The following is a 27,647-nucleotide window of genomic DNA, read 5'->3' as shown; positions in this document are numbered from 1 at the left end:
TATGACATACAACTATCTACTGGGGCTTTGGGGGAAAAAAAGGGAGGAGGATTGGCGATAGATGTTAGCTCAGAGCCGGTCTTCCTCAGCAAAAAGAGGAGGATTAGCACGGATGTTAGCTTAGGGCTGATCTTCCTCACACACACACACACACACACACACACACACACACACACACACAGACAAAAAAAAAAAGAAAACAGAAACAACAACATAGCCAACACTTACTTGCACTTACTATGAACCACCACTGCAAGTACTTATTACTATTAACACATTTAATCCTCACAACAACCCTAGAAACGAGGTACTATCATCCGCATTTTACAGAGAGGGAAACTGAGGCACAGAGGTTCAGTAACTTGCCCTGGGTCACATAGCTAGCAACTCAACCCTATGGTTTGACTCTGGGACCTGTGCTCTTAGCCACCACACTGCACCACCTCAGAGTCATGAAGACTAAATGAGAAATGTGCACCACGCACCCAGCTTGGTGTGTAGCACACGGTGAGCGCTTTCTCAGGAAATGACAGCCAGCCACCGTCCAGTCATTCCAAACTCTGGCTCTGCCCCTCACTAGTGGGGTGGTCTGGGCCAGCTTGGTGGTACCTGCCCCCTAGAGTGGCCATGACGATGACAGCCTCGTCTTATGCCCAGCACGAGGCTGTGCTCAATGAACAGTGTTCACACAGCCAGCTCTGCCCTTCTGCCCAGCCCCCAGGGCGCCTCTTACCCAGGATGGAAACCGGTGCAGGGGGGGTGTGGGCGGTTTGTTCCCCAAATCCACTTCCTCCAGCTCAGCTCTGGGGGCCTTTGGGCTCTCTCCTTCCTCCATCTTCCCCGCTGGGGGTTGGTCCTCCATCTCCATCTTCTCTGGGTCCTCCTGGAGCTCGGCTTGGGCCTCCACCCCGGGAAGGCTGGAGGGGTGGAGGGCTGAGAGGGTCCCGATCTCAATGCTCACCACGTGGTTGAAGCGCCCGGGGCCCACCTGCGGCTGGCTGTGGTGCCGCTTGGCCAGCTGGATGCTGTCCCGGGGGGTGCCTGGAGCCCGCACCTTGGGTAGGGTCAGGCTGCTGCCAGGGCCACCTTCCCTAGCAGAGGTCTTTGTCCCAGGGAGCGTCCCTCCCTGAGCAGTGACCAGGCCCTCACCCCAGGAAGCCAAACCATGTCTGGGGGTGTGAGCCTTCACGCATAGCTGGCCAGGAGAGCCCTCTCTTCCCAGACGAGGTGGAAGGGTCTTGGCCTTTGATATTTCCCCAGGATGGACCACGCTGGCACTAGAATCTTCCAAGAGGCTTCCTGCTTTAGGAACAGAGTCCTTGCTTTGCAGAATACCTGGAGAAGGTGTAGGAATAGCTGCCTTCAGGGCACCCTGGGCCTGAGGACCACTGTCCTGCCCCATCAGCTGGGTTCCTGGCCCTGAAGGGACAGAATCCTGCTCTAGGGTTCCCTGGGGGGCCACCAGCAGCTTCGCCGAAGGTGAAATCTGAAGAGCTGTGATTGGGGGAAAAAACAGGCATATTGAGAGCTCCCTCAACTCAGACGCACGCGCACACACACACGCGCACACACACCCCAGCCTGCTTACCTCCTAGCGCATCTTGAAGGGCTCCCACCTGCTCTACCAGGCGCTGATTATAGCTTTTCAGGTGCTGATTCTCCATCTCAAGCTAGGCAAAAAAGGAAAATGAAGATTTAGAATTCTCAGCCTACAGGTTCAGACACAGAATTCAAAATAAGATGAAAATCCTTTTTAAAGAACAAATCTTTGAAAAAGAACACATGGTGCCCCACCAATCCAGTGCTGACCCTCCCAGGGAGTGCTGACCTCCTCCCTCCCTCTGTGCTAACTGGTTTTATTGGAATAAAATAAGCCCCTGAACTTTCTTTGCTAGTTATTTTAAACCTTTTTTTTTAAATTGCAAAATATAACACACACACAGACAACTGCATACCACATCAATGAACAGCCTAACAAATGATTCTGAAATGAATACTCTTTTGACCATCACCCCGGTTAAGAAATAGAAATTTGCCAGCACTCCTAACATCCCGGACTTGTCCCTTCCCAACCACAGTCCCTCCTCCCCACAAAGGCAACTACTCTTCTAAATTCACGAGACCCACTTTCTTGCTTTCTGGGTTTTACCATCTAAGTATGCATCCCTACACACACTGGTTTAGTTCTGCCCATTTTTGAGGTTTATATAAATGGAATTATACAGTAGGCACTTCTGTGTCTGGCTAGAGCTGCGGAATTTGGAGGTAAACCAGGCATCAGCTGTGTCCCCAAGAGCTTGTAGTCTAGCAGGTGACCTGAAACGTGCATCCACAGACGGGGATGGAAGGCAAAATGAGCCGATACCCCCTGCAGGTGAGACCCACTTGTGTCAGAACAGGGGAAGAAAAGGTGAGTGCTCACCCTTTTCCAAACTTCAATTCCCTGTCCTTGTGTTTAGCAAGAGGCTGTTTTTTGTTTTTCGTTAGTAGCACCATAGCTTCTAGTCTCAAGGTTCCTAAATAAAGTTGGAGCAAGGGATAAACTACAAAAACGAACGGACAGAGCTGGAAAGTAGAATAAAGGTACCAGCAGGTGGGGGAAAAAGAAGGGGCAGTTGGTGTTTAATGGGTGCAGAGTTTCTATTTGGGGTGATGAAAAGTTTTGGAAATCAACAGCGGTGATGGTTGCACAACATTGTGATTGTACTTAATACCACTGAATTGTACACTTAAAAAACAGCTAAAATGGTAAATATCATGTATGTTTTTAAAATTTTAAAAAGAATGGAGAGGACAGAGGAGAAAGGGGAGGGGGGATGGGAAGGACCGTGTGCTCCTCAGAAGGAAACGGATGGGACTCTTGAGAAGTGAGACTCTTCCTTCTGCCCAGCACAAAGCTAACACGGAGCCCTCGGGAGACCCGGCCACAAAGGACGGGGTGAGTGCAGTGACGGTCTCAGCGCCTACGCCGAAGGAAGGGCAAATGCTTGACAAGGTCGGTCAAGGCCCCACAAACAGGGGGAGGCAGAAAAACACTGAGGGAGGGGGCAACCCCGTGCACGCGTCCACCCAGGCTTCCCAGGACGAGGTTTCTACTCACCTCTGCTAACTTGAGCGTCACCCATTCCTTGATCTTTGCAGCTTTTTCTTGAACAATTTTTGCTTCCTCAGCTCTCATCTGCTTCTGCAACAAAGAGAGGGCAGTCACCGCTTTATTGAATAATCGGAGGTGAGAAGCCCTGAGAAGAAATACCAAGAGACTGGATGGGGGTGGCCTGATAGAAAAAAAATTAATTCTTTTAGATTTTTTTAACATTCTTAAAGTGGCTAAGGCCTTACTAAACAAAATACAAATCCAAAAAGCCATGAAGGAAAAGACTAATAAATATATATTATCACTATAAATTACTATCTGACCACAAAAAAAAAAAAGAATCCCTTAAAATCAAAAGACCAACTGGGGGATGATTTGCTATACAAATGATTTATGTACAAAAGGCTAATTTAAAATGAACAATCCAAATATATGCAAAGGAGATGAACAGGAAGTCAACAGAAAAAGAAAGAAAGGGAAAGGAACCCACGAAAAGCTGTGAAATCTCAATCATAATTTTAAGAATGCAGATAAAAGGGAGACATCATTTTCCTCTATCACACTAACACTATTTAAAAGTTTGATATTATCCCAAATTGTCAAGAATGCTGGAAAACAAACTCTCTCATACAAGTTGGCAAAGTCTTTTTGGGGAGCAATTTGTTATCTGTCAACATTTAAATGTACATACCGTTGACCTAACAAACCCACTGCTTAGGAGTCATTAGTTGCAATATTATTTGATAAAGCAACAAGAACAAAAAACTCAAAACCAAAAATCAGCTAACTGCCCACAAATGAGAGCTTGGCTAAATAAAGTGAAAATGGAATGCCGTGCTTGGATATACAAGAAACATTCACAATGAACAGCGGTGAACAGTGAGGAGGGGAAACGAAGGACTGGGGACAGAGGAAAAATGTTACTTGTCATTTTATACCCTTCTAGTCTTTTTGTATTTTTGACTATAAGCATGAATTACTTTTACAGTTAAAAAACAAAAAAGCTGAATTAGCACATAAGTGCAGCATTTCCCTCAAAATAATCAAAAGAGTATAAGGGAGGTTTGCATCTGAAGAACAGCATCCTAGGATAGAACGAGGCTGTAATCCTGCCTCTGAGGCTTATTTGCTGTGGGACACTGGGCAGGAAACCTAACCTCTCTGGGCCCGCATGGTCATCTCTACAATGGGGGGATGATACGTCTCCCACCCTGGGCCAGTCTGAGGATGAAGTGAGAGGAAGTGCACAGCATAGAGCCTGAGGCAGAGGTAATCGACCAGGTCCACAGTGAGCACCAGTCCCCTGATCTATAAAGCCTGGGGATACCAGGTGTATGCTGAGTGGTTTAGAGACCAGCAATAATGACCCTGGTTGCACTTGTAGGGAAAACTGCCTAATAATTGTAAGATGAGGGACATGAGATCCAAACCAGGGAGGCTGTGGAAATGAGAGAGGAATGTGAAAATGGCAGACTCGCAGTAGTTCAGAGCTGGAAGGACCTGAAGGTTATCTAGTTTAGGGATTTGCAAACTGGCCCACAGGCCAAATCCAGCCCTCCACCTGGTTTTCTCTACCCCCCTTACCCCCACCTATTTTTGTAAATAAAGTTGTACTGTAATACAGCCGTGCCCACTCATTATGTACTGTCTAGGGCTGCTTTCTCCCTATAATGGCAGAGTTGAGTAGTTGCAACAGAGACCACACGGCCCACAAAGCCAAAAATACTTACTCTCTGGCTCTTTACAGACAAAGTTTGCCGACTCCTAACCTAGTTTGATACCCTCTTTATATGGCTGTGGAAACTGAGGCCCAGAGGCGTGAAATGACTTGCCTCTGTCAGTTCGTGGCACAGCTGGGATTAAAACCAGGTCTACTGACTTGTAGAACAGCATTCTTTGTATTCTGATCTTGACTTATTATTATTGTAAAATGACTTTTTTCTGACCTAAGCTTTAACAAGAATCATTTTACCCACCAATGCCCAGGATGCTGCCACTTCTAACCACTCAAAAGAGAAGATATTAGCAGAGAGAGAATTGATGGAAAATTGATTAGAGATTCCATGTGTCAAAATTCTATTTTCCCACGATTTTTCAGGAACACATGGTGCCCTGCAGCATACAAAGGCACATCCCACAAAGGAAATATTTGGTGAATGCTGATAAATGATTACGAATTTGTCCATGACGGTGAGAAGGTACTACCAGGATTAGCTGGGACCTTCACAGAAAATGTACATGTGGAAAATTAAAAGTCATCTGGCCACACTGTGGGGTTGTCTGCTGGAAATGATGGAGCTCTGGCACCAGGAAAAGCTGGGTAGGTAAGGCCAATGGCAGAGGGAAGGGAAAGAATTGGGATGAAGTTAATGAGATTGTGAAGGGGAGGAGGCTGGGCTTAGGGAACTGGTAGGGAATGTTCCAGATGTCCTCTCTGGACCAAAGGTGCTAACTGTAGGTGGAATGCTGGGCAGTGGCCTCTCCTGGGCTCCCATGTGCTCAGGACGAGAGGCCCTGCTTTTCAGAGGCAGTGGCCACTTTGGTCTCTGCTGACTCAGGTTCACTGAGAAACTTTGGCCAAGCAGCTGACCAACGCTGATGGTCCAGCTCTGTGCTGCTCTGAGACTACAGGCAAGTGTCCTGTCCCACGTGTTGGCAGGGCACAAGGCCAGGGTGGAGAAGGAAAAGCTCTCCTTACCAAGCACCGACCTCGTGTCTGACACTAGACACAGATTACCTGAGTTCATTCTCCCGACAGCCCCGTAAGGTATTATCACCCCTATTTTATAGATGTGTAAAATGAAAATTAGCGACTTCAGTAATTTGCCCACAGTCAGAGAGCAGCTGGTGCTAGAGGTGGGATTCAAACCTAGAGCAGTCTGCCTCCTAGGTCCTTTTCCCACTATATCCCCTGCTTGGCTCCTAATGTACCTTCCAGTAATTAAATCTCCACATGAAAGAATATCCTCATGAGAGAGTGAGCTCCCCACCCTTGGAGGGCTCAAGCAGAGGCCGGGGCCAAGTGGTGCAGACGCCGCAGAGGGCACTGGCGTTCTGCTCTACATTAGCTCTTCTCCACTACCTGCTTCTGCAGCTGTTCCCCCAGCTGGCCGATGAGCTCATCTTTGCCCCGCATGGCTTTCAGCAATTCTTGGTACTTCCGGTGCAGGCTGCCCGCCGAGTCCACATTCTTCAGACTGGACAGTTTCACCTTCTCTTCCATCACACCCACCTGAAAAGTACCAATAGTCTCATAGGGTTGGGATGTGGTGTGTGAAATGGCCACTAACGTGGGATGGAATGCTTCCTGAGGCCCCAGCCCGTGACTGCCAGGCAGAGCCCTCACCCAGGGCAGTTGGGGCCAATTAATTCAATGACCAATTTTTAAGCTTCATCTGGGCAAAAAAAAGGAATTGACAAGGAAGAAACAGCTGAGTGTTGGCCATCTAACTCGGGTGGGCCCCAGTAGGGACAAGCTGGGCAGGACAAACAGCCCTGGAGAGGAACTGCTCCAACCTCACTGTGGCAGAGACATTTGCAGCTCATCGACTGTCCATGTGCCCTAATATTTCCCAGACCTCTTGTAGTTAGAGGGCCATGGGATTCTCTCCAGGCACTGGGCCAGAGTGCAATGACACGTCATTTCTAGGCTGGAGTATTTAAGAGCTGGTGCACAAGCACACAGCTCTCTTTCCCTGCCGTGGCAACCAAGGAAGCTGCATGTTCCAGACGGTCCAGCTAGACGATGGGGAGCTCCATTAGCCTGGATTCCCAAATCGCTGTGTGAAGCAGAATCCCTGCCTAACCCTCAGTGGAGAGGGACCACGAGTGAGAACTAAATGTGATAAATCGCTGAGATGTCAGACTTAATTTGTTACCTCAGCAGAACCTAGCCTATTTGGACATATCCACTCACGTATTCACTGCACTGACCCTTTCCCGAAGACTCCTCAATGCTCATAGAAAGCTCCATGCACCTTAATTTCTTTAGAAGGTCTAACACGTGACCACTCGTTTTCCTTGTCCCCGTAAGGAGCTTATCAGTGATGACTGTATCCACGGGTGTCCGTGGGACATGTCAGAAAAGGCCAATGGTCATTCCCCTGCACTCTCCCACCAATGCCCTCCCCTGGTTACCTGGGTCTCCGCGTTCTCTGCTCTTTGCTCTGCCTCCAGCAGCCTCTGCTCCAGCTCTTGCATCTGCTCAACCACAGAAGAAAGGGAGATGCAGGTGCAGTGTTCCTACCACAAACACGGCATCAAGGCACTGAGAGCGAATTGTGCGGACACTGCACACAGGCTGGGCTTGAACTGCCCATTTCAAGCGGCTCAAGGGTGTCAGGGTAAATATTTTCTTAGTAACCCTCGGCTCCCTTATCCTGAATTTACGGGGCAGGTGAAGAGCCCAGGGCTGCTGTCCTCTCTGCTGAGCAAGGATCAGGTTAGTAGGCTTTTCTCCCTTGTGCAGGAGACTCAGGGAGGAGCAGCGGTGCCACCGCCATTCTTCCTGAGGCAGCCCGCCCTCAGTCCTGCCTTCAGCCTCCCCTCCCTGAGGCCTCTCCTCTCAGCACTGGGTTGCAGGCAGTGCCCTGCCACTGCTCACCATGTGCCTGGCATGGAACATGCTCCCACATGGGCCCCCATCATGTCATCAGTAAGAGAATGTTCCTTCCCACCCTGGAATAACTCACTGGCTAGGGATAAATACTTCCTCACCCCCTGTCAAAGATGCCTCTGACAGTACATGACATTCACAGGTATCACCTTATTTGATTTCTTTACTCTTAAAGAAACAGAAAGAGAGGCTCAAGACAATTTTTTAAAAATCCTATCTTGCTACCAGTAGAGGTGTGTCATTCAGGTCTGAGGAACCTGGCAATTCTGGAATCTCATGCCAACTGGCCCAATCAAAGGGACCAATGTTCTTACAAATGGAAGGTGCGGAGATGCCGTGTGGGCCGTGGGCTGTGAGCATCTATCTCTGCGGCTTCGCGCGCTCACGGCTTGGCAAGTGGAATGTGGGCTGGATTTCAGCTCCCATCCTCCCCTTGGTCAGGGCTCGGCCGTGCACTGCCCAAACCACACGTCATCACACAAGGCTCTGAGGGAGCAGAGCAGAGTCATACATCCAACTCTCCCACCAAACCCCATGTGTCACGGCCTAGTCAAGTCAACTGCTTCTTGCCCCACCCTGTTTTGCCCCCGGGCAGCAGGTACACATTAAACATACGCTAGAGGCATAATATCCCAGCCTTGTCCTCCGTGAGGCTGGACAGGCTTAGCTTTCAAACTCCGGTCCAGCCCACACCCACCTCATCTCTGCAGATTTGGCCTTTTCTCCAGCTACTCAACCTTCTCCCTTTGGCCTGGACCCTGGCTTGATATCTACCAGTGAACTGAGCAATTAATTCCTTCTCTCCCAATCTGTCACCTTCTCAGGTGGAATTCTGCTTTCCCTCCTGGATTAAAGGATGGCAGAGAAGAAGCCCTCCAGCGTGGTGCTGGGCAGTGAAAGGAGAGTTACCTGGGAGTAGTTCATGTGGAGAACCTGGGGCACCTGTTTTCTTAGGGCAGCCTTCCCTTATCCATTTTTTTCTCCTTCTTGGGATCGAGGAGATACAGGTGCTTTCAGTACATATTCCCTTTGAAAAGATCCGAGGATCCCAAGTAAAACTCAAGATTTGCAACCCATGGGACAAAAATGCCCCTTGGGCTTCCAGTGGACAGGACCACCTCTGACAGGCATTCGTGTGCTCAGGCCAAGGATGCCTGCATCGCTTCTTTCCTTCCTCTCTTGGGTTTAACAATCATGATCAAACCTCGTAACTCAAGCCTGAGAGTGGGTTGGTTCTGGCCAGACTCAGGCATCAATTAGAGCCAGACAGCCTTTCCAAAATCAAACAGTTCTCAGGCCGTTCTTATTGGAGTCCCTTGCCCTTCAAACAGTTGCTTTGCAGCTGCAGGGGAGATAACAGCACAGCATAAACCAACATTATGGTTACAGGGGTGGCTGCCCAGCACAAAGAGAATTCTACTTGGTGGCAGGGCAGGGGAGGGTTGGTTGACACATAGCAGTGGCTCCCAGTGACCAGGTTAGCAGCATATAATACTCTCCCTTCAGCACCAGACCTGACTGGACAAGTCCGGTTCTCTCTCCCCAGGAATCTGAACTCTGGGATCGAGAGACCAGAGACGAGAGCTTGGGGCTGCACTGGAGAACGTGCACAAACTTCACCGAGTCATGACTGTTAGGTAGCTCCTTCAGTTCCGTGAGCTGTCCTAGGATCCTCCCAATAAACTCCCTGTTTGCTTAAGCTAGTTCACATCAGAAACAACTCTAACTAATACAATTACCGGGAGCATTTACTTTTTTAGGAATACAATGAAATGGCTTTGGATTCTTGACAAGTTTTCTCAATTAACCTTCAGCTGGACCATTTAGATTGAACACGTGCTCTGTAGCTCAGAAGACATAGAATTTCCATAGGAAATGATCATTCATATTTGTGACCTTCTGCCTGATATATGTGACGACTGACTGATATTTTCTAACTTCATTTGATAGAAAAACTTGTCTTCCTATTTTATAAAAATGATGGAGAAACTAAGAGTGAAGAACAGAATATATTTGAGTCCCACCTCCCAGCTGGGCATTTCCATTTGGGTCAAGAGTGGTCAATGACACTGGCCTGAGCTAGAAATCACTCCACTATTGACAACATGGTGAGCATTTTTCCCTCAAGATTTTAATATTAGACATCCCTTTAAAGTAAGCTATCACCGAAGCAGATGGAAAGGAAGGCCTCCTCCCCGCCTTGGGCCGGCTGCCATGCGGGCCTCATTGCTGCTGACCCTCCAGCCGTTCTTATCTTCCCAGCAAGGACACTGGAGACTCAAAGCATTTTGTATTCACCTTTATGCTGGAGTATTCTTTTTTCTCTAAAACTAATGTCTGAATATTGAAAACATGTTGAACATCTGGAACTTTTTTAAAAGCGAAGAGTATAATGACCATCCACGTACCCGTCGCTGTGCTCCAACAATTACCGACATCCTGCCTTCCTTGTTTGAAGAGAATATTTTTAACATCACGTTTCCCTCCGTTTTTATGAAAATATATTTTCTCTATTGCCATTGGAATACTCCCAGGTGTGTCTATGCCAGAACGTCACTTTTAGAGTTTTCAAACTCTTCTTTTAACCACAGCATCAACACTTTTCACGACGGCAGATCAGTCTTCTCTACACGTGCATAAAGCCACACGTGGAGCTCTGAAACGCTTCCACTATGGGTGGGCCATCCTTTATTTGGGTTCCGTTTCTCCTCTCAGAGGGTTCCCTAGGACTGTGTCCTCAGCTGTCCTTTTGGCCTGTGGGCCTGGGGTGACGTCCAGCCAAGGAGGTGTCAGGTTTAGGCGGCTGACTTTGAGGCGGGATCTACTTTCACCAGCTGCGACTCGCACAGGAGACTCAGAAGCTGCCCTAGAACTGGCTGCAACGACCTGATGAAATGCACTTGGCACCAAGCTGGTATTTAATCCCCGTGTCCACAGCTCCTTGTCACATTCGATGATGCTGTGAAATATCAGCCCCATGGGGCAGCAGCAGTGGGCGCTCTCCTGCACTGACAGCACAGTCCTGCGTGCTGAGCAGTGGCCTGAGCTGAGAGCCTCGCCATGCTCAGTCTCAGCTATCCCTTTGCAAAGGAGGTTCAACATTCTTACCACTGCTTTGCACCCACTGGAGAGAACGGTACAGGTAAGCACTAAGGCTCTAGCTCCCAACTGGTGTGGCTTTAGATAAGTTCCCTATCCTCTCCGTGCCTTAGTTTCCTTACCAGTAAAGAAGAGTCATGAGTCTCCACCTCCAAGGGTTGTTGTGAAGATCACACAAGATGCCTCACGTAATGCTCGTGTGCACAACTTGGCACTTACTGAGCAGTTTACAGACATAAGCTAATTGCTGGTTTTTCATACACAGAGAGGGCGCTTAGGACCAGGGAGACCAGTTTGCCTGGGACAGTCTGGTGCTTACCTGTCGTCCCCGAATAACTAGTAATAGAGCCTTCCTTTCTCTCTCTAAAATGTTCCAGTTTAGATGATAAATTATATGGTCAGCCTACTTATGGTCCATCTACAGAATGGCTTTAAGCCAGAGGTTGCCAACCACTAGCCCACAAAGTGTCTTATAAGAACCTACAGTGTTGTGGGCATTTAGCTGACACAGGTATAACTAAACAAAGCCACCTGCTATGTGTCTGGCACTGGTTTAAGCACTTTACATGTATTAACTCATGTAATTTTCATCCTGATCCTAGGAGGCAGCGACTATTATTATCCCTGTTGTACAGATAAGGGAACTGACGCAGAGAGGTTAGGTAACTTGCCTAAGGTCACACAGCTAAGAGGCAGAGGCAGGATTCAAACTCAGGAGGAGTGGCTCCAGAGTCTACTCTACTGTTAGCCACTGTGTCTCACATCCAAATCTCACATGTCACGTAGAAACCCTGATTCCACATACAATCCCAGACTTCCAGCTTCTCTTGAAAACTCAGATCTGGACACGATGGGGTTATGTTCTTATGTTCTTATGGCAATTACTGGCTGTAGCACATTCTCTTGAATTCTGCCCAGGACCCACCTGTCTCACTTATTTAAGTCACTTGCAAGCATTTGAGTTTGCAACCCCCAGTTTTAGCTATCAAATGGTTCTAACTCTGTTGTCATCAAAGACAATCATTTTCAACTTTTTCTTTTTTTTAGTAGCAGATCTTTTGTTCAATTGAAATCATATGTTTATTCCCAAATGTACAAAATACACGACAGTGGGGCGCCCTGATGTCTGACTACAGAAGAGGCCGGAGAGAAAGGGCTCCAAGTCTCATCTGTGGGTTCCACTGCTCCCCCACAGCCCAGAATCTCCTTGGGGGCACATGGGGCTCAAGGCGTCCACTAGAAGGACAAGTGACTGGGGCCCAGGGGCAAGGCCGTGGCAGGAGTTCGTGGCAGTAGATCTCAGACTCTCAGGGGCATAAGGATCAACATGGAGCTTGTTACAGGCAGATTCCTGGGCCTTGCCCACAGAAGTTTTAATAGTGTGTCTGAGGCACAGACCAAGAATGTGCTTGAAAAGAAAACCCCAGGTGATCCTGATGCAGGTGGTCCATAGACACACTCTGAAAAACATGAGACTGGCCACAAGCTGACTCCAGGGATGCATCCTGGAGCCCAGCCCCCATCAGCACAGGGCTTCTCCAATGGCTTTACAGGAGTACAGAGCTCTGTCAATACTATGGTTCCTAAGAAATATCCTAGTGGGCCTTATAAAAAATGGGGGGTTAGGAGAATAAAAAATCTCTCTCTCCACACACACACACACTCACATACACACACGTGCGCATGCTCACACACAGTGAATAGAAGTTCTAGAAGGAATCTGCTCCCAAAGCAAATCAGATGTCAGCACAGAGATCTGCTAAGGCCGATGCTGTGAGACTTGATGCAGACCTCAACATATTTCCAACCAGTCCTGACAGCCCTACTATTCTCCTTTTACAGGACCTGGCCTTTCACAAGTTCTGAGGTGTTTAAGGATATATATTTTTAGGCCTTTTGTTCTATCCATACATTGCAAAGCCGGTGCCTTAAGTGAATCGCCACCTCTGTATAATCCAAAGTCTGAGGGGGAGGAGCAATATTCATTGTTTTCTTGTTGAAGGGGACTGAACTGAGCCATTTATACATTCAAAAACAAAGCGCTGAACTACAAATTTTTGGTATATAAATATAAAACTGAGTTACCGCATTTCAAACCCTTGGTTGGAGAAACTAGTAAGGGATTCTACAAAAGAGGAAGTGTACACGGTCCCACTGGAATGGGACTTGGGAAAAGCCACTTCAATTAAAAATATTCAAGCTAAAAAATGAGGGATGTTTTATTACATTATTTCTTCTTTTTAAATAAATCAACTTAAATCCCTTTTGGAAGTGGATAGGGAGTAAATGAATAAAAAATTTTAAACTTGCATTAGTTCTAATATTAATGCTGTGTGTTCATCATGATAATTCCTACAAAGCTCTTTTGCGGATAGATATTACATTCGCACTTTTCTGATGGGAAAACTGAGGCACAAGTTTAGCAAGAATGAAAAAAGTCCAAGGGACTTTTAATATCGATCTATACGGCCTCTTAGAACAGTATCAAGTTTTAAATTGATCTGACCAGCCTTTGTGACTTCTGCAGCACACCAAGGGGAAATGGCTCCCAGGGAGCAGAGCAAGGCGTAAACTCCAAGACAATAGCCATTGCCTCGACTCCTGAGCTGGATGAAAAGTAAACCCACAATTCATCTGGCTCCAGAAAGGGGTGGCCCTGGCAATCTGGGTGTCCATGACAATGGTGACAACGGCACACCAGACCTTGAAAAGTGTAACAGCAGGAACAAGGTCTAGTACTGTCCCCTCTCCTCACCCTCCATCTCCTCTCTTACCCTCAGGTGAGGGATTATCTGGTAGCCTTGACATTTTTTCTTTAAAAAATTTTTTCTTTTTAGCACAGATTATTCCATGTCTAGAATGGCAATTCCGCAGGAGAGAGGCAGGTGTGAGTAGGCTGTGCGGTGGCGAAAGAGGAAGGGCATGTTTCCAAGCCTTAGCAGCCACTAGGTGGTATCTGATCCCAGGCAGGGCTGGTCCCTCGGGAAACACTCAGGCTTGGCTTGCCCTGCAGACAGCCAGCAGTGAGTGAACTGTCATCCAGGCAGTGCAATCTCCACAGGTGGGCAGGTGAGCTGTGCAGAGAGGTGGAGGGGGCAGGTGAGTGAGAGGGCTGCCAGAGGGGACCCAGCTGACCTGGCTCACCTGGGTGCAGGTGGGTACCGACGATGATTGACAAGTAAGTTCTCTGGGGAGCTACTGAGCAGGGACCAGGGCTCAGCCCCAGCAGGAGCTCTCCTGAGAAACCTGAGTCATCTCTTCCTGTGATCTGAAACTTACCTTGACGTATTGGAGAAGATCTCTAGTGAACTGCTGAACCTGTCCTGTTGGTTTGGGGATGATTGAAGGTGGCAGACACAGCCCCAACATTGAGCAACATGGTGTTTATGGCCTTAAGTTTTCCTGCCAAGAGGTCCGGTGTTGGGCTAATGTCCCAGCCCTCTTCCTTACTTAAGTCTCCCAGCCCAGGAACCCTAGTCAAGATTTCTTGCTGTCCCCTCTCCCCTCCCACACCCCAAGTCTCTTCTGCCCTGAGTCTGCTTCCCCTTTCTTTAACCAAGTTACATGCTGAGCCCCCAACATTTTTATGGGAGGGCATCCTGGTTACATGACAATCAAAGATGGCCTGGAGGAGAAGAAGGGGCCAGTGTTATGAAAGCTCAACCTACCCAGGCCCAAGGGGCTGTGGAGAAAGAAGCTGTTTATTTATCATGGGTTTAAGGCCCCTGGGGAATAGAGAGGGCAGCACTTTAAAATATCTTTTCTTATGAAATATTTCAGGCCAACAGAAACATGTAGAGAATAATTTTTTTAAAACACGTATATACCATTCAGTTTTGTCAAATCCCAATTTTTGTCAAAGCTGCTTCTGACGTTTTTAAGAAATGGACCACTGCAGATAGCTGGGGCCTCCTGAGTACTTATCCTCAATGTTACTCCTCTCTTTCTGGTATTGCCCCTGGACTTGGTTGTGTTTACATTTTTATCTCATTTGTATATATCCCTAAACAACAGATAGTACTGTTTTCAGGTTTTATATAAACTGTTTTGTTCTAAATATATCCTTCTGACCTTTTTTGTTCAACGTTGGTTTTTGAGATTTATCGATCATATACATGTAGCTCTATTCGATTTATTTTTTCCTTGCAATGTAGTATTCCATCATAGAAATACATTCAATATCCATCCCCCTGTTGATAGACATTTAGAATATTTCCAATTTTTCATACATCAATGCTGCAATATACATTCTTGTATATGTCTCCTGGTGACCAATATATTTGGATTTATTTCTACCATTGCATTTTGTACTTTCTGTTTACTCTGTTTTTTTTTTTCTATACGCTTTTTTTCTCTTCTCTGCCTGGCTTTAATAGACTTTATTTCATTTCCCTGCTCTACTGATTTGAAAGTTATATACTGTATTTGTTACTACTATTATTCTAGACTTAAAGACTGCTAATTGTTCCCCAGTATCTGTTCTGCCCTTCTCCCTCATATAAATAGAACCTTCAACTTTTAGCAGAGCACGTGGTTATCCAGAATAAAAATGATAGTTTCCAATCTTCCCTGTAGCTAGGTATAACCAGGTGAATAAGTTTTGGCCAATGGGATATGAGCAGAAGGAATGAATGTAACCTCTGGGTCATGTACTTAAAGAGACTGGGTTGGAATGTGGAGATCAGGGCAAACCATCTTCAAACACAAAGCAGACATCACCCTAGAGCTAGACTGATTATGCCTGGAACGTGACATGAGAAGGAAATAAGCATCTGCCTGGTTTAAGCCGTTGTTTGGGATTCTTTCTTACAGCAGCCAACCTATGATCTAGCTAAGACAGTAGGCATGGATTTAAAAACTTTTTACCCTACTTAGACTCATTCTGCTTCCTGAATCTGGGGCTTCATGTCTTTCATCAAGTTTGGAAACTTTTTTTTTTTTTTAAAAGATTTTATTTATTTATTTTGCCCCCAAAGCCCCAGTAGATAGTTGTATGTCATAGCTGCACATCCTTCTAGTTGCTGTATGTGGGACACGGCCTCAGCATGGCCGGAGAAGCAGTGCGTCAGTGTGCGCCCGGGATCTGAACCCGGGCTGCCAGCAGCGGAGCGTGCGCACTTAATCGCTAAGCCACGGGGCCGGCCCAAGTTTGGAAACTTTTAAGTAATTATCTCTTTGAGTAATGCCTCTCCTTCATTCTCTTCTCCATTTCTGGAATCTTATATAGGATCTCGCCATTCTAGCTTCCACATCTCAGCCTCTGTGTCTTTCTCTCTCTGTGCTGCGTTCTGGATGATTTCCTCAGGTCCGTCTTTCCATTCGTTAAGTCCGTCTTCAATAGTTCCCAATCTGATGTTTAATCTATCCATTGAACATTTAATTTCAATGAAAACATTTTTTCACTTCAAGCAGTTCTATTTGGTTCTTTTTCAAGTCTACCTGATCTTTTTGGATCGTGTTTTCTTCTTGTCTCCTGTTTTTAATTACTTCGTTATATCTTCAATAGTTTTTAATTCATTTATTTTATAGTGTCTTGCCAACAGTTCTATTATTAGAAGTTCTTGAGGGGGGTCTGGTCCAGTTGTTTGTTGTGTACACGGAGTCTCACTCATTGTAAATTATGCTCTCAAGTATTTAGTCATTGTGGAGCATATGTTCATCTTCACTAGGGCTTTTTTTCTTCCCATGGAGATCCTGTGTGATCTCGGTTGAGGTCTTGTTTCTCAACCAAGGAGGTTCCTACAGGGTCTCCCAGGTGTATCACTGGCCCAGAACTTAGGGTCCCTAATCCACACAGACAGTACAAATTCTAATGTTAAACCAATGTCATCATCAGGTTCTCAGGGAACATTTTCTTTTTCTTTGTTTTTGTTTTTTCTGTCCAGAGCCTTGCTAAGTATGAGAAGCTGTCATACAGGGAGATGACAGCAGAAGTTCTGTCATCTCCTTGTGCTGGTGGATGATTTTCTTTTCCTTGTCTACCTTTTTACTTAGGGTAAAGCCCCCCTTTGATAGTGCTGACTTTACATGGAAGTTTCAGTTTCAACTCTAGCTTCCAAGTGGCCAGACCTCATCTCTGTTCCCACAGACGTTAAAACTCAAACCTGAAGGCTTTCATTACTAAACAGAGGCCAGCCACACACCCTATCCCACTCAGATGCCAGAGCTGAGTATTACTCAGGTTTTTCCTCTTCATTTGCCTCGCTGAGGATTCTTCTTACTTTTTTCAGTGCACAGATCTGTACTGAGAAGGATATTTTAAATATTTAACCCAGTATTTCTAGGTGTTTCATAGTGGTCTTTTTAGGTTATTCTGTTGTCCATATTACTAGAAACAGAAGTCTCTTCCCTCTGATATGTGTTTTGGACCAGCTGGTCTAGATCCCTACTCATCCTTTCCTTCCCTCACACACCTCCCCAAGTACCATATCCTAAGACAACGTTCTCAAACTTGATAGTGTATGAAACCAGTTTCTGGCAGCTTGTTCAACATGCAAATTGTTAGCAGCAGGAGACTCAGATCAGGAGGACAGGGGTGGGGCCCAGGAATGTACATGCTTAACAAGCACTCCAGGTTTCTGGCATAGGTGGTCCCAGGACCACCCTTTGAGGACCACTGTGTAATGCCTGCTTCCCTTTCCCTAAGGGGCTGAATTCTGCCCCTTCTATTAGTAGAACCTAAACCAAATTCACAGGAACCCTGCTGGTCTCTGTTCTGCAAAGCCTGAACTAAGAGACAGCAATGCCAACAGACCCAAGGTTCACGATTCTAGCCCAGGCTAATCCAAGGCCACTCCCCTCAGCAGAGGAAATGAAGAGGTGATGCCAATAACTTGCCTTCCCAGACTCCAGGTTTGAGGCTATCAATAAAACAGGTCATTTATTCAGGCTTTACTAATCAAGACTCTGACATTACTCGGATAGGGGTGGACTGAATTTTACTTTTGTACTATGAAAGAAGGGTTTGCTAAACAATGGATACAATAACCAAAACTATAGAGAGAATAGTTGATTCAGTTAAGACACATATATATTCTTTTTTGTGTGTGTGTGAAGAAGATCAGCCCTGAGCTAACATCCATGCTAATCCTGTTTTTTTTTTGCTGAGGAAGACCGGCTCTGAGCTAACATCTATTGCCAATCCTCCTCCTTTTTTTCCCCCAAAGCCCCAGTAGATAGTTGTATGTCATAGGTGCACATCCTTCTAGTTGCTGTATGTGGGACGCAGCCTCAGCATGGCCAGAGAAGCAGTGCGTTGGTGCATGCCTGGGATCCGAACCCGGGTCGCCAGTAGAAGAGCGCACGCGCTTAACCGCTAAGCCACGGGGCCGGCCCGATACATATATATTCTTAAGGCAGGTCTCTACTCTCTAGATGGGTTGTGCTCCAAAATGCCTCTGAAAGTCAGCTGTTTAGAATGTAGCTTCCCATAGAAACATTACAAATAGTGGTCAGTTTCCCAGACCAGCCCACTCAAGCCTGTAAAGATAGTAATTGTTGCCATTTAAGACCTACTATTTATGCCAGAACCTTTATATATGTGACCTGATACACTTCTCAAAATAACTCCAAAAGGTAGATACTGTGTCCCTGCCTTAGAGGTAAAGGGACTTGCCTGGGGTCACATAGATACTAAGTGGCAGAGCCAGGCAGTTCTGGCTCTAAAGCCTGTGACCCTGTCACCAGGAAACCAGGCTGCCTTCCATAGCTCCTATGAGCAGGAGGGTGAGGATTTCCATTCTTGTATCCTAAAACATCTTCCTGCCCCACACTGAAGAAGAAATGTTAGGGAAATAATAGAACTTCCACTGTAGCCACACGTGACTCAAGAGGTGACAGAGAACCAAGAAGATTTGTCTCATTTCTTTGGTGTGCCGTGCAAAGAAGCAGAGCAGGGAAGAATGAAGGATGACAGCTTAGTAAACTGCTTTGATTTCGGTCTCTAAAAAAAAAACAAAACTACCTTGTGTTTCAGTTTGCAAGTGTGGAAAGCATCTTATTAAAAGTTCACCTTCCTGTAATGAGTAGTAAATAAGCCCCAGGGATCTAATGCCCAGTATAGTGAATGCAGACAACAGCATTGTATTATAATGATCAAATTTGCTAAGAGAGTAGAACTTAAATTATTCCAACCACTAAAAAGAAATGATAATTACGTAATGTGATAGAGGTGCTAATTACCACTACAATGGCAACCATACCACAATACATAAATGTATCAAATTAACGTGTTGTACACCCTAAAGTGTGAGATTTTTATATTTTGGCAACTGACTTGTGTGTGTGTGTGTGTGTGTGTGTGTGTGTGTGTGTGTGAGGAGATCAGCCCTGAGCTAACATCTGCCAATTCTCCTCTTTTTTTCCTGAGGAAGACTGGCCCTGGGCTAACATCCGTGCCCATCTTCCTCCACTTTATATGGGACACTGCCCCAGCATGGCTTGCCAAGCGGTGCGTCAGTGCGCGCCCGGGATCCGAACCAACGAACCCCGGGGCCACAGCAGCGGAGCGCGCGCACTTAACCGCTTGCGCCACCGGGTCTGCCCCTGTTGTACACTTTAAATTACACAATGTTATGTGTCAAATATATTTCAATTAAAAATAAATAAATAAAATAAAACTTAAAGAGAGAAAGTCCACCTTCCCCCACTCTCCCTCTCTGACACAGAGCTCTGCGGTGAGGTAGGCAGCTCCTGCTCTCCAGGACTCACCTTGTCAGCCAGCAGCTCCCTTATCTTGCTGGCCTGTAGGCGGAACCGGAAGAGCTGGGTTTCCAGGGCCAGGCAGCGCTTCTGCCAGTCCACGCTGGCCTGGGTCTCCACCTTGAGCTCCGCCATGATGGAGTCAACTTCTGGATGCTCCAGGGAGCCCTGAGAACCAGCACACAAGAGAAGAAGAGGTAAATAAGTGTTTGGGAGGAGTTGTGTGGGGAGAGGAGGAGCAGAAAGGACAACAGAAAACAGGCCTGGGAAGGTAAGTTAGCCATTGCTCTCCCTCTGTCCCACTGCTACCTTTCTTAGCTCAGGGTGTTCCACTCCGTCTCAAGTTAGCTGAACAACCTCAGGAAATCACAAAACCTGAGACACCGTCAGGAGAACCTAGTCTCACTTTTACAGAGTGACAAGCAGGGTTCATTTGTTTTTCATTCAATTATCTATTTAACAAATATTTACCCATTCAACAAACATTTATGTGCCAGACACTGTTCCAGGCCCTCGAGACGCAAAGGTAATTAAGAGAGGTCCCCCTTGTCTTTGAGTTTTTCAAGAAAGTTTAACTGCAAAGTTACAATGTAGTCACAATTGCTAATCAATATGCAGATCAATGGGAGCAGGCAAAGGGGGGCGGGCTATACCGAGGAAGGGGATGGTGTTTCTGGAAGGCTTAAACTAGGTAATAGATTCATCTGGGATCGCAGAGCTAACTGGAGGCAGAAACCGGGTTCCCAGTCTAATTCTGATTCTACTACAACTAGGTAGACATAAGACAGGGAAAAATGGAAAAAAAATGTAATGCTTTGAATTTCCTTGACAATTTTCTATTAAGTTGGGATTTTGTCCATTGTTGTCATCGAATCATCCTGCTTTAGAACAGATTCTCACTCTTTCAAGTTATAAAATGCAAACCAGAAAATTGGTAGATATTTTGCTGCAGCCTCTGGAGAAAGCCACAAGTCTTTGGAAAACACTTTATACAAATTCAGAACAAATCAAGTAGATATCTATAACATTCCCAGCCAGGGGAATTTAGCCAGATGTCTCCTGGACATATTTAAGAGAAGAAAAACCAGGTCAGGAATGACAAAATGAAGAAGGATGTAGGAATGTGCATGAGAGAGGAGACAGCAGAGAGTGAGCACAGAGGAGAGAAGGGTGGAAGACATACCCAGCATCAGGATTGTCTAAGTCCCCCTTCTAGGGCGCTATTAATAAATATACTTGGCAACAAGCATCACTTTGCTCTGTCCCAAACTCTGACATAACGGTAATCCTAGTATTAGATGATTTTAAGGGATAACTGTTAATTTTTTAGGTTAATAATATTTTTTTAATGTCATCTGTTAGAGATACATATGACTTACAAGTGAAATGATATCATGTCTGGGACTTGCTTTAAAACACTTCATGGTAGGGGCTGAGGAGTCGGGGGGAGGGAGATATATGAAATAAGATTTATCAAAATGTTCATAATTTTTGAAGCTGGGTGATAGGTATATGGGGTTCTTTATACTGGTCTCTCTACTTGAATATATGCCTGGAATTTTCCATAATAAAAATCTGTTGTTTTTTTAAATCCCTTTTCCCTTCTTCAGGAGCCACATGGCCTCAGAAAACCCAGCCACCTCCTGTACGGCGGCCAAATAGTACCCTGGTGCACCGGTGAGCCGTCCTTGATGGGTTAACCACCAATATTGCTTCCTACCTCACATCTGACTTTTACAAGTATCCTTCTCCCATTATATACCACAAATAGCTATCATTTATTGAGTCCTTGTTGTATGCCAGGTACGTGTGGCCTCTTTAATCCTCATGACAAGCCATGAGACAAGGGGTGGACACTACTGTCCATACTCTCAGGTGAGGACACTGAGGAACTGAGAGGCTAACGGACTTATACAGAGAGATCTACAGCCAGTAAGTAGTGGGGCTGGGATTCTCGTTCCCAAGTCCTTGTTCACATCCGCTGTGCTCTTTACCCATACAAAAACTGGAAAGAATTCTGATTTCAGAGTGAGGTGGATTGTTGAGAAAGAGAGAAATATTTTGTAGGATCTTTCAGGATCCTTGGCACTAAGGTGAACCTATATTCCAGATTTTCCAGGGCATCTTGGTCTCAAATATTCTGACACCACAACCTCCCTAAGCACAGGCATTTATCACGTGTCCTCATTCTTTGTTTAAAAACCAGCGTCAGTAGACCTGTGGAGAAAGGCCCAACAATTAAGCCACTGATGGGTCTGCTGTCCGAGTCTTTCGGTTCTGAACTGTTCAGAACACTGGACACATGACCTCAGCCCTGCTCTCCCAGAACTGTCATCCCAAACAATCCCAACATTGTGACCTCCCAGCAATCCCCACCTCAAAGGACTGGGACCAACTGGAACGGGCAGGAAGACAAAAGACAAAAACAAAACATGACCTTCTCTGAGCTAAGATCACAGCTGAAAAGACAAAACAGAACCTTGTGGGGCCTCCAGAGAAGGCGGGGAGGTTTCATGTTTGATTTGCTTTGTCCTTTAAGGGAATTTTGCTTTTCCTGGTATAAATAAAAAAAAAGCAGCAGGTCTGAAACAGGGACCTGAGAGTCTTGCAACTTAGCCCAGGGCTAAGAATTAGCAGTATAAGCACCCAGGTAAAACCAAGGGGCAAGGAAACTTAATCCTTTTGTGGCGTTAAAAGAGTTTGGTGAGTTTTAATTTCCTCTTACTGACTGTCAAAGCTGCAGCTCAGATCCCATGGGGAGAGAAGAAACCCAAATTATCAAAATCTCCAGGGACCTTGGAAATAAAATATGTCACTGGCCTCTGCCGAGCCCTCGTATCTGCGAGTATACCTAGACTGTAGGAAGTGCTGTCCCCAGTCAAGCATCTTCATGACATCACGGTTTTGAACCGATCAGGCGCTCTGCTTAATCTTCTCCCTGCCTTGGGGCTGCTGGCGAGGGGGCTGGCACTTGTACTAGGCTTGTCTGGGCACGCAACGAGAGCTAAGAGGTTTGGAAACGGATCTGGAGCAAGGAGCCTGCTGCCAAGCACAAGGCCCAGAGGCTCTTCCGACAAAAGCAGGTGGTGAGAGCGGCAGCTGTAAAACACAGGATGTTAAGGGAAGATCCCAGTAAGCCGAACCTCATCTGCTAAGTCACCTTGTACTTGTACCTCCTGTCAAGATGCGCAAGGCTGAGCAGAAATGAATTTATAGAATGGTTCTTACCTTTCCAAAGCACTGTGACTGACAGGCATTATTTCTCTCCCATCCCCTCAATATCCCTGAGATGTAGGACAAGTGATATTATTCATAATGAACAGATAAGAAACCTCATTGCATCTGTGACTTGCTTAGAGACACAGAGCTAAGTAGAATCAGAGCTGGGCCAAGAATCCTGATCTCCCAACATACAGAACAGCCTCTTTCCATGAAGATGCGTCAGTGGTGGCGGCAGAGCCTCATGCTACCAGGCTAGCCTAACACAGACACAACATTAATGGCAAAAATAGAAGGGGAAAGGAAAGAAAGGATGTGAGCGGAGGACAAAACCCAGCTCCACTGGTTTTTTCATTTTTTATTCTGGAAAGCTTCAAACACACATAAGAAGTAGGAAGACTAGTACACTAAACCCCCAGGTGCCTCCACCTCATGGCAACTCGTGTGAAACCCGGTTCTCTTAATTCCCACTAGTGCCCAGCATGCTAAACGGCTTGGCAGGTGAGAATCAAGTGATTGCCATGGCTTCGACACCTGCTTTGGGACTCCCTCAGTCCTCCAACACCCCGCACTGCCATGGCCACAGAGGTCGGTAGAGATGTGTCTCGGAGACAGGGGCTGCAGGTAGGAGGGGTGGTGAAAAAAGGGCACAGTAAGTCCTTAGGTGACTTCAGATTCTGGGCCTATATCAGAGAAAACACAAACTTGATCTGGGCTAGCTCTGGCAGCTTTAGGGATTTGACCAGAAATTGACAAAATGCTGAAATTAAATTTAATTCAACCAACTTGTGTTAAGTGACTCCTATGTGCAAGAATGGGGACATAAAGATGAATAAAGATCCTGTGGCTTGCAAGGCTCAGGTCTAACATCTGAATATCCTGGAACTTCCCTGCAAGGGGGCCAATCAATACATGAGCCTAAAAGAAAGAGGTCAGAGGTTGCTGCAGGAGGCATCAAAAGGTAATGGGGACTCTGTTCTGGTACAATTTCCACCGGGCTCTCCTGTGTCCCCTCACTATGATTCACTCATTCATGTTGAGCACCTTTTGTGATTTCTACTTGCTAGTGATGGGCGACCACCATCTTCTAAAAGTGCTCCGCTAGACTAGGCTGGCCACCTGCCCAGCTGAGGGAAAGGAAGAGCTCTGTGCCCTGTTTCTGGGGATGGAGCTGGGGGGAGGGTAAGTGGACACAGGGGCACAGCTCCCTCTGATCTCACAATGTCATCTGATCAAGCCAACAACATACGTTTTACCTCTTTGGGGTACTGAGCATCACATTTCACAATATTGGGGGAGATGCAAAAAGGTGAGCATGTTCCAGCCTTCAGGGATCTAAACACCAGAAGGGACTGGGACAACAAGGAATAACATCCCTTGAGAACAAAACCGGTAAAGAGAAACAGCAGAGCGTACAACCGAAGATCTCGTGTTCTGGCGCCAAACAGGCCTTGGGTTTGAACACTGGCTCAGCCACTAATTAATCCTGCGAACTTAAACCATTTGCTTAACTTCTCTGAGCCTCGGTTCCATTTTGAAATTGACGGCAATAATATTTGAAAAGGAGGGCAATAGTATTAGGTTGAATCATATGAAATTGTCAACATCCAACCATTTTTTGACCTTCAAAAATGGCAATTTCATAGACCACACTATGTCAGAATTTTTCAGGAATTAAAGGAGATATTACAAAAGCCTGGCACACAGTAGGCACTCAATAAATGAAAGCTACTAGGAACAAACAAAAGGCAAACCAACAGTGTCCCGGGCATACAGGGAGATGTGGCCCACGGATGTGCTCACCACTAGATCCACCTCAGACAGGAGGTCTGGGGATTTTTTTTAATGATTTTACCTCTTTATTTCTGAATACTGAACAAAAGAGTATATGGTGCAAAGTAAGGCTTCTTCCCACCCCCGTACCTCAGCCATAGCTCTCCCCAGAGACAACCACTGTTACGAGGTTTTGTGCCTTTCAGAGATATTCAGTGCACATACAGCATTCACAGAGATGCTGCATACACATCCACAAGCGGTAGCACACTACACACACTGTACTCACCAATATAACTTAGAGATCTTCCTGTAGCAATATACATATCTGCCCCATTTTCCCTCCACGCTTTTTAACAGCTTTATTGCATTCTATCGTGTGGCTCTAACGTGATCTTATTTAAAAGTCCCTTATTGACAGACATTTGGGTTGTTTGAAACCTCTTGCTAAAATAAATATGCTGTGATGAATATTCAATGAATATACATCATATTTCATACACATCAGAGTATATCTGAAGGGTAAAGTCCCAGAAATGGAATTGTAGGGTTAAGTGACGTACATTTTTATACGGCCAGATAGTCCAACTTGCCCTCCCCTGAGGCTATTCTAATTCATACTCCAGCCAGCAACAAGTGCCTGTTTCCTCACAGAGGAGGTCAGTTTTGAATTAGTTTTCAACAGAAGGGAGAGGCGGCTCAGCTGGGCTGGTGGGAGAAGGCAGGATGGTGGCTCAGCAGCCAGTCTGCTGTGAAGTCACCGATCATGAGTGAGGGAATCCTGGCACCTTAACGTCAGCATGTACAAAGCACTCTTCAACCATAAGGAGCACCAAGTTCCACACAGATACACAGCCTCAGAGAAGAGAATAGTAAAGAAGAGCGCACCACACCACAGGCGAGGAGAGTGGGAGGTACATACTTCTTCCCCTTAGCTGGTGACTTCTTAAGGGGCACAAGGGGCACTACATTTTCTCAGCTCAGCTGTTAGTTTCAATGAGTTTGAGACCACAGGGTGGACCCCATGAGAACCCAGCGCTGGGCAGGCCCCCTCAGCAGTGTACCAGAGCGATGGTGGCAGATAGTGGACCAAACCCCACATTTGGAATTTAGGAGACTTCAGTTTGAGTCTTGCCTCTTCCACTCTTTAGCTACACGACCTTGGGCAAACCACAATTTTTCTGAGTCCATTTCCTCCTTTGTCAAATGGGATTAATACTATGCAGAAACACTGGAATTGATGTTCTATAAAGTGTTAAGTGCTGTTACCACATACAGTGTCTGGCTCATAGAAGACAGTCCAAAGAGTCTGATGAAGGAATCAATAACTTTTCCACTGAAATTGTTATCAAAATGATCTTTCAAGCAGAAGTTTTAGCTGGAACTAAGGCTCTGTCCGGAAGAGTTTTATGAAGCGGATTCTTAGTAAAAACTTACGGAGATGTCCTGGCAGGGAGAACTCCAATAGGGAGCGGATTATACTCCCAGATGAGAGTCGTCACTGCCTCTGCCACCCCCATTAAGGCCCCCTGGTTCCTGGTGACCGATTCCTCTCCAAGTCTCCTAGGACACAAAGCTCCCGGTGTCATTCGGCGCCCAACTTGTTTTCTTTTCTGCTTGGCTGACCTGCCTCTAGGAGTCGAGCCCGGCCCATTAGGACTCCCAAGAGAGCCAGCGAGAAATCACAGAAATGATAAGCTGAGATGACGTGGGGAGGGGAGCGGGAGAGGTGAGAGCCAGCGAGAGGACAGGCACCTCGGTGGAAAGCCCGCAAGTACGCCCCCAGGGCCCTTCCTGGGAGCGACTGGATCCGAGCCGGTCCCAAACTCCCGATCCTCCCCAGAAAGGCTACTCCTCGGCTCGCGGTGCGGGTCCTCCGAGCCTGACTCGCGGCTCCCAGCGCTCCCAGCGGCTGGGAGCTCGGTTCCAGGTGGGGAGGCACCTGCTCCGGAATCGCCCTCGGCCGGAGGGAGCCGGTCCTCTCCGCCCAGCCAAACACCCTCCCGGCCAGCGCACACCCCGCAAGCCCAGCCCTGCCCGCGGGGCGCACGGGGCTGCTCACCTCCAGCGAGCTCGCAGGCGGCCCCGCCGCGCACCCGGCACACGGCCACCCTCCGCGCGCGCCCGCCGCTGACCTTGCGTCGATCTCGCCCGAGTCCGCAGCGGCCGCCGGGTCTCCGCTCCCCGGCAGCAGGGGTCGAGGTGGGCGGGGCGGGGAGAGGCCGGGGCCGGGAGGGGTGCCCGGAGGCTGGCCGCACAAAGCCCAGCCTCGCCTTGCTGCGCCCCATTCAACGCTCCGCCGCGCTCCCTCCTCCCTCCCGCTCCCCGCCCGCTCCTTAAAGGCAGAGCGCCGGCTCGGCTCTGCGGGCAGCTCGCGGAGAGGCACAGGAAATGACCTCAGCAGGCTCCAGCCTCCCACCTCTGCGCACCGCTGGGCTCGTCCCTGGGGCGCCGGGGTCCCGTGGGCCATGGGGTCTCCCGGGCTCCGGCCCTCAGCTCTCTGCGGAGGCTGACCAGCTGCCACACGGGGCGTCCGGGCCGCCCCGGGATCTGCTCAGCTGGCAACCAGCGTGGGACCCTCGCAGGATGGGGCGCGAGACCAGACCCTTCCCCCCAAAGGAGGTTGCAGCATTTGTCTGGGGACCTGTAAGAACTGTAATGCCCGGATATTTGGAGCAGAAATTCTTATTTCAAACAGCCTGCCCCACTGGCAGACCAGTTTTCTGATTTGTAATTTGGAAGGGAAAAAAAAGGTCATCACAGCCCTGAGGGTAACTTGCTTGGTTATGTATGTATGTATGTATGTGTGCATTATTTATTTTAAAGGAGCTGGCCAAGGGGCCAGAAAGGCCAACAGGACATTGCCATCCGGGCAGCTTGCAGGGCAGTCTTCAGTGGACTCTTGTTCTTCAAGGGCTTGCAGTCCCTCAGCTCACCAGTATAATCCTGCACCCAGCGGGGATTAGAACACACAACTTTTTGTTAGGTGGGTATGGGGTAAAGAAGATGAATATGGAGAATATTACAGGGAGGGCTCTGTTTCAAAACAGCCTTTCTTGCCCAGTCCTGCAGGCTCTCAGTCTAGGCCTGAACAGGGGCAAACATCACCAGGGCTGGTTTCTCCAAAGGGGCTTTAGAAGATTCACT

General features: G+C 47.2%; 1 protein-coding gene across 3 annotated transcripts in view; it reads right to left on the bottom strand.

The window, feature by feature from the left end:
• The window catches only part of PLEKHH1 (pleckstrin homology, MyTH4 and FERM domain containing H1), a 49,333-nt gene extending 22,537 nt beyond the window's left edge, over nt 1–26,796 (bottom strand). Inside the window, exons 1-7 of one of the 3 annotated variants that reach the window (XM_058567169.1) lie at nt 26,636–26,796; nt 19,518–19,676; nt 7,232–7,336; nt 6,177–6,326; nt 3,101–3,184; nt 1,589–1,670; nt 734–1,494 (exon numbers count right to left, since the gene is read on the bottom strand). In XM_058567169.1, coding sequence (XP_058423152.1) covers nt 734–1,494; nt 1,589–1,670; nt 3,101–3,184; nt 6,177–6,326; nt 7,232–7,336; nt 19,518–19,676; nt 26,636–26,788 — 1,494 coding nt within the window. In that variant the 5' untranslated portion in view covers nt 26,789–26,796. The other 2 variants (XM_058567170.1, XM_058567171.1) reach the window with 2 other exon arrangements.
• Between the last annotated feature and the right edge of the window lie 851 nt (nt 26,797–27,647).

Source organism: Diceros bicornis, chromosome 24 (genome assembly GCF_020826845.1).
Source record: "Diceros bicornis minor isolate mBicDic1 chromosome 24, mDicBic1.mat.cur, whole genome shotgun sequence".
NCBI lineage: Eukaryota > Metazoa > Chordata > Mammalia > Perissodactyla > Rhinocerotidae > Diceros > Diceros bicornis.
This window is presented reverse-complemented; position numbering and strand designations above follow the sequence as displayed.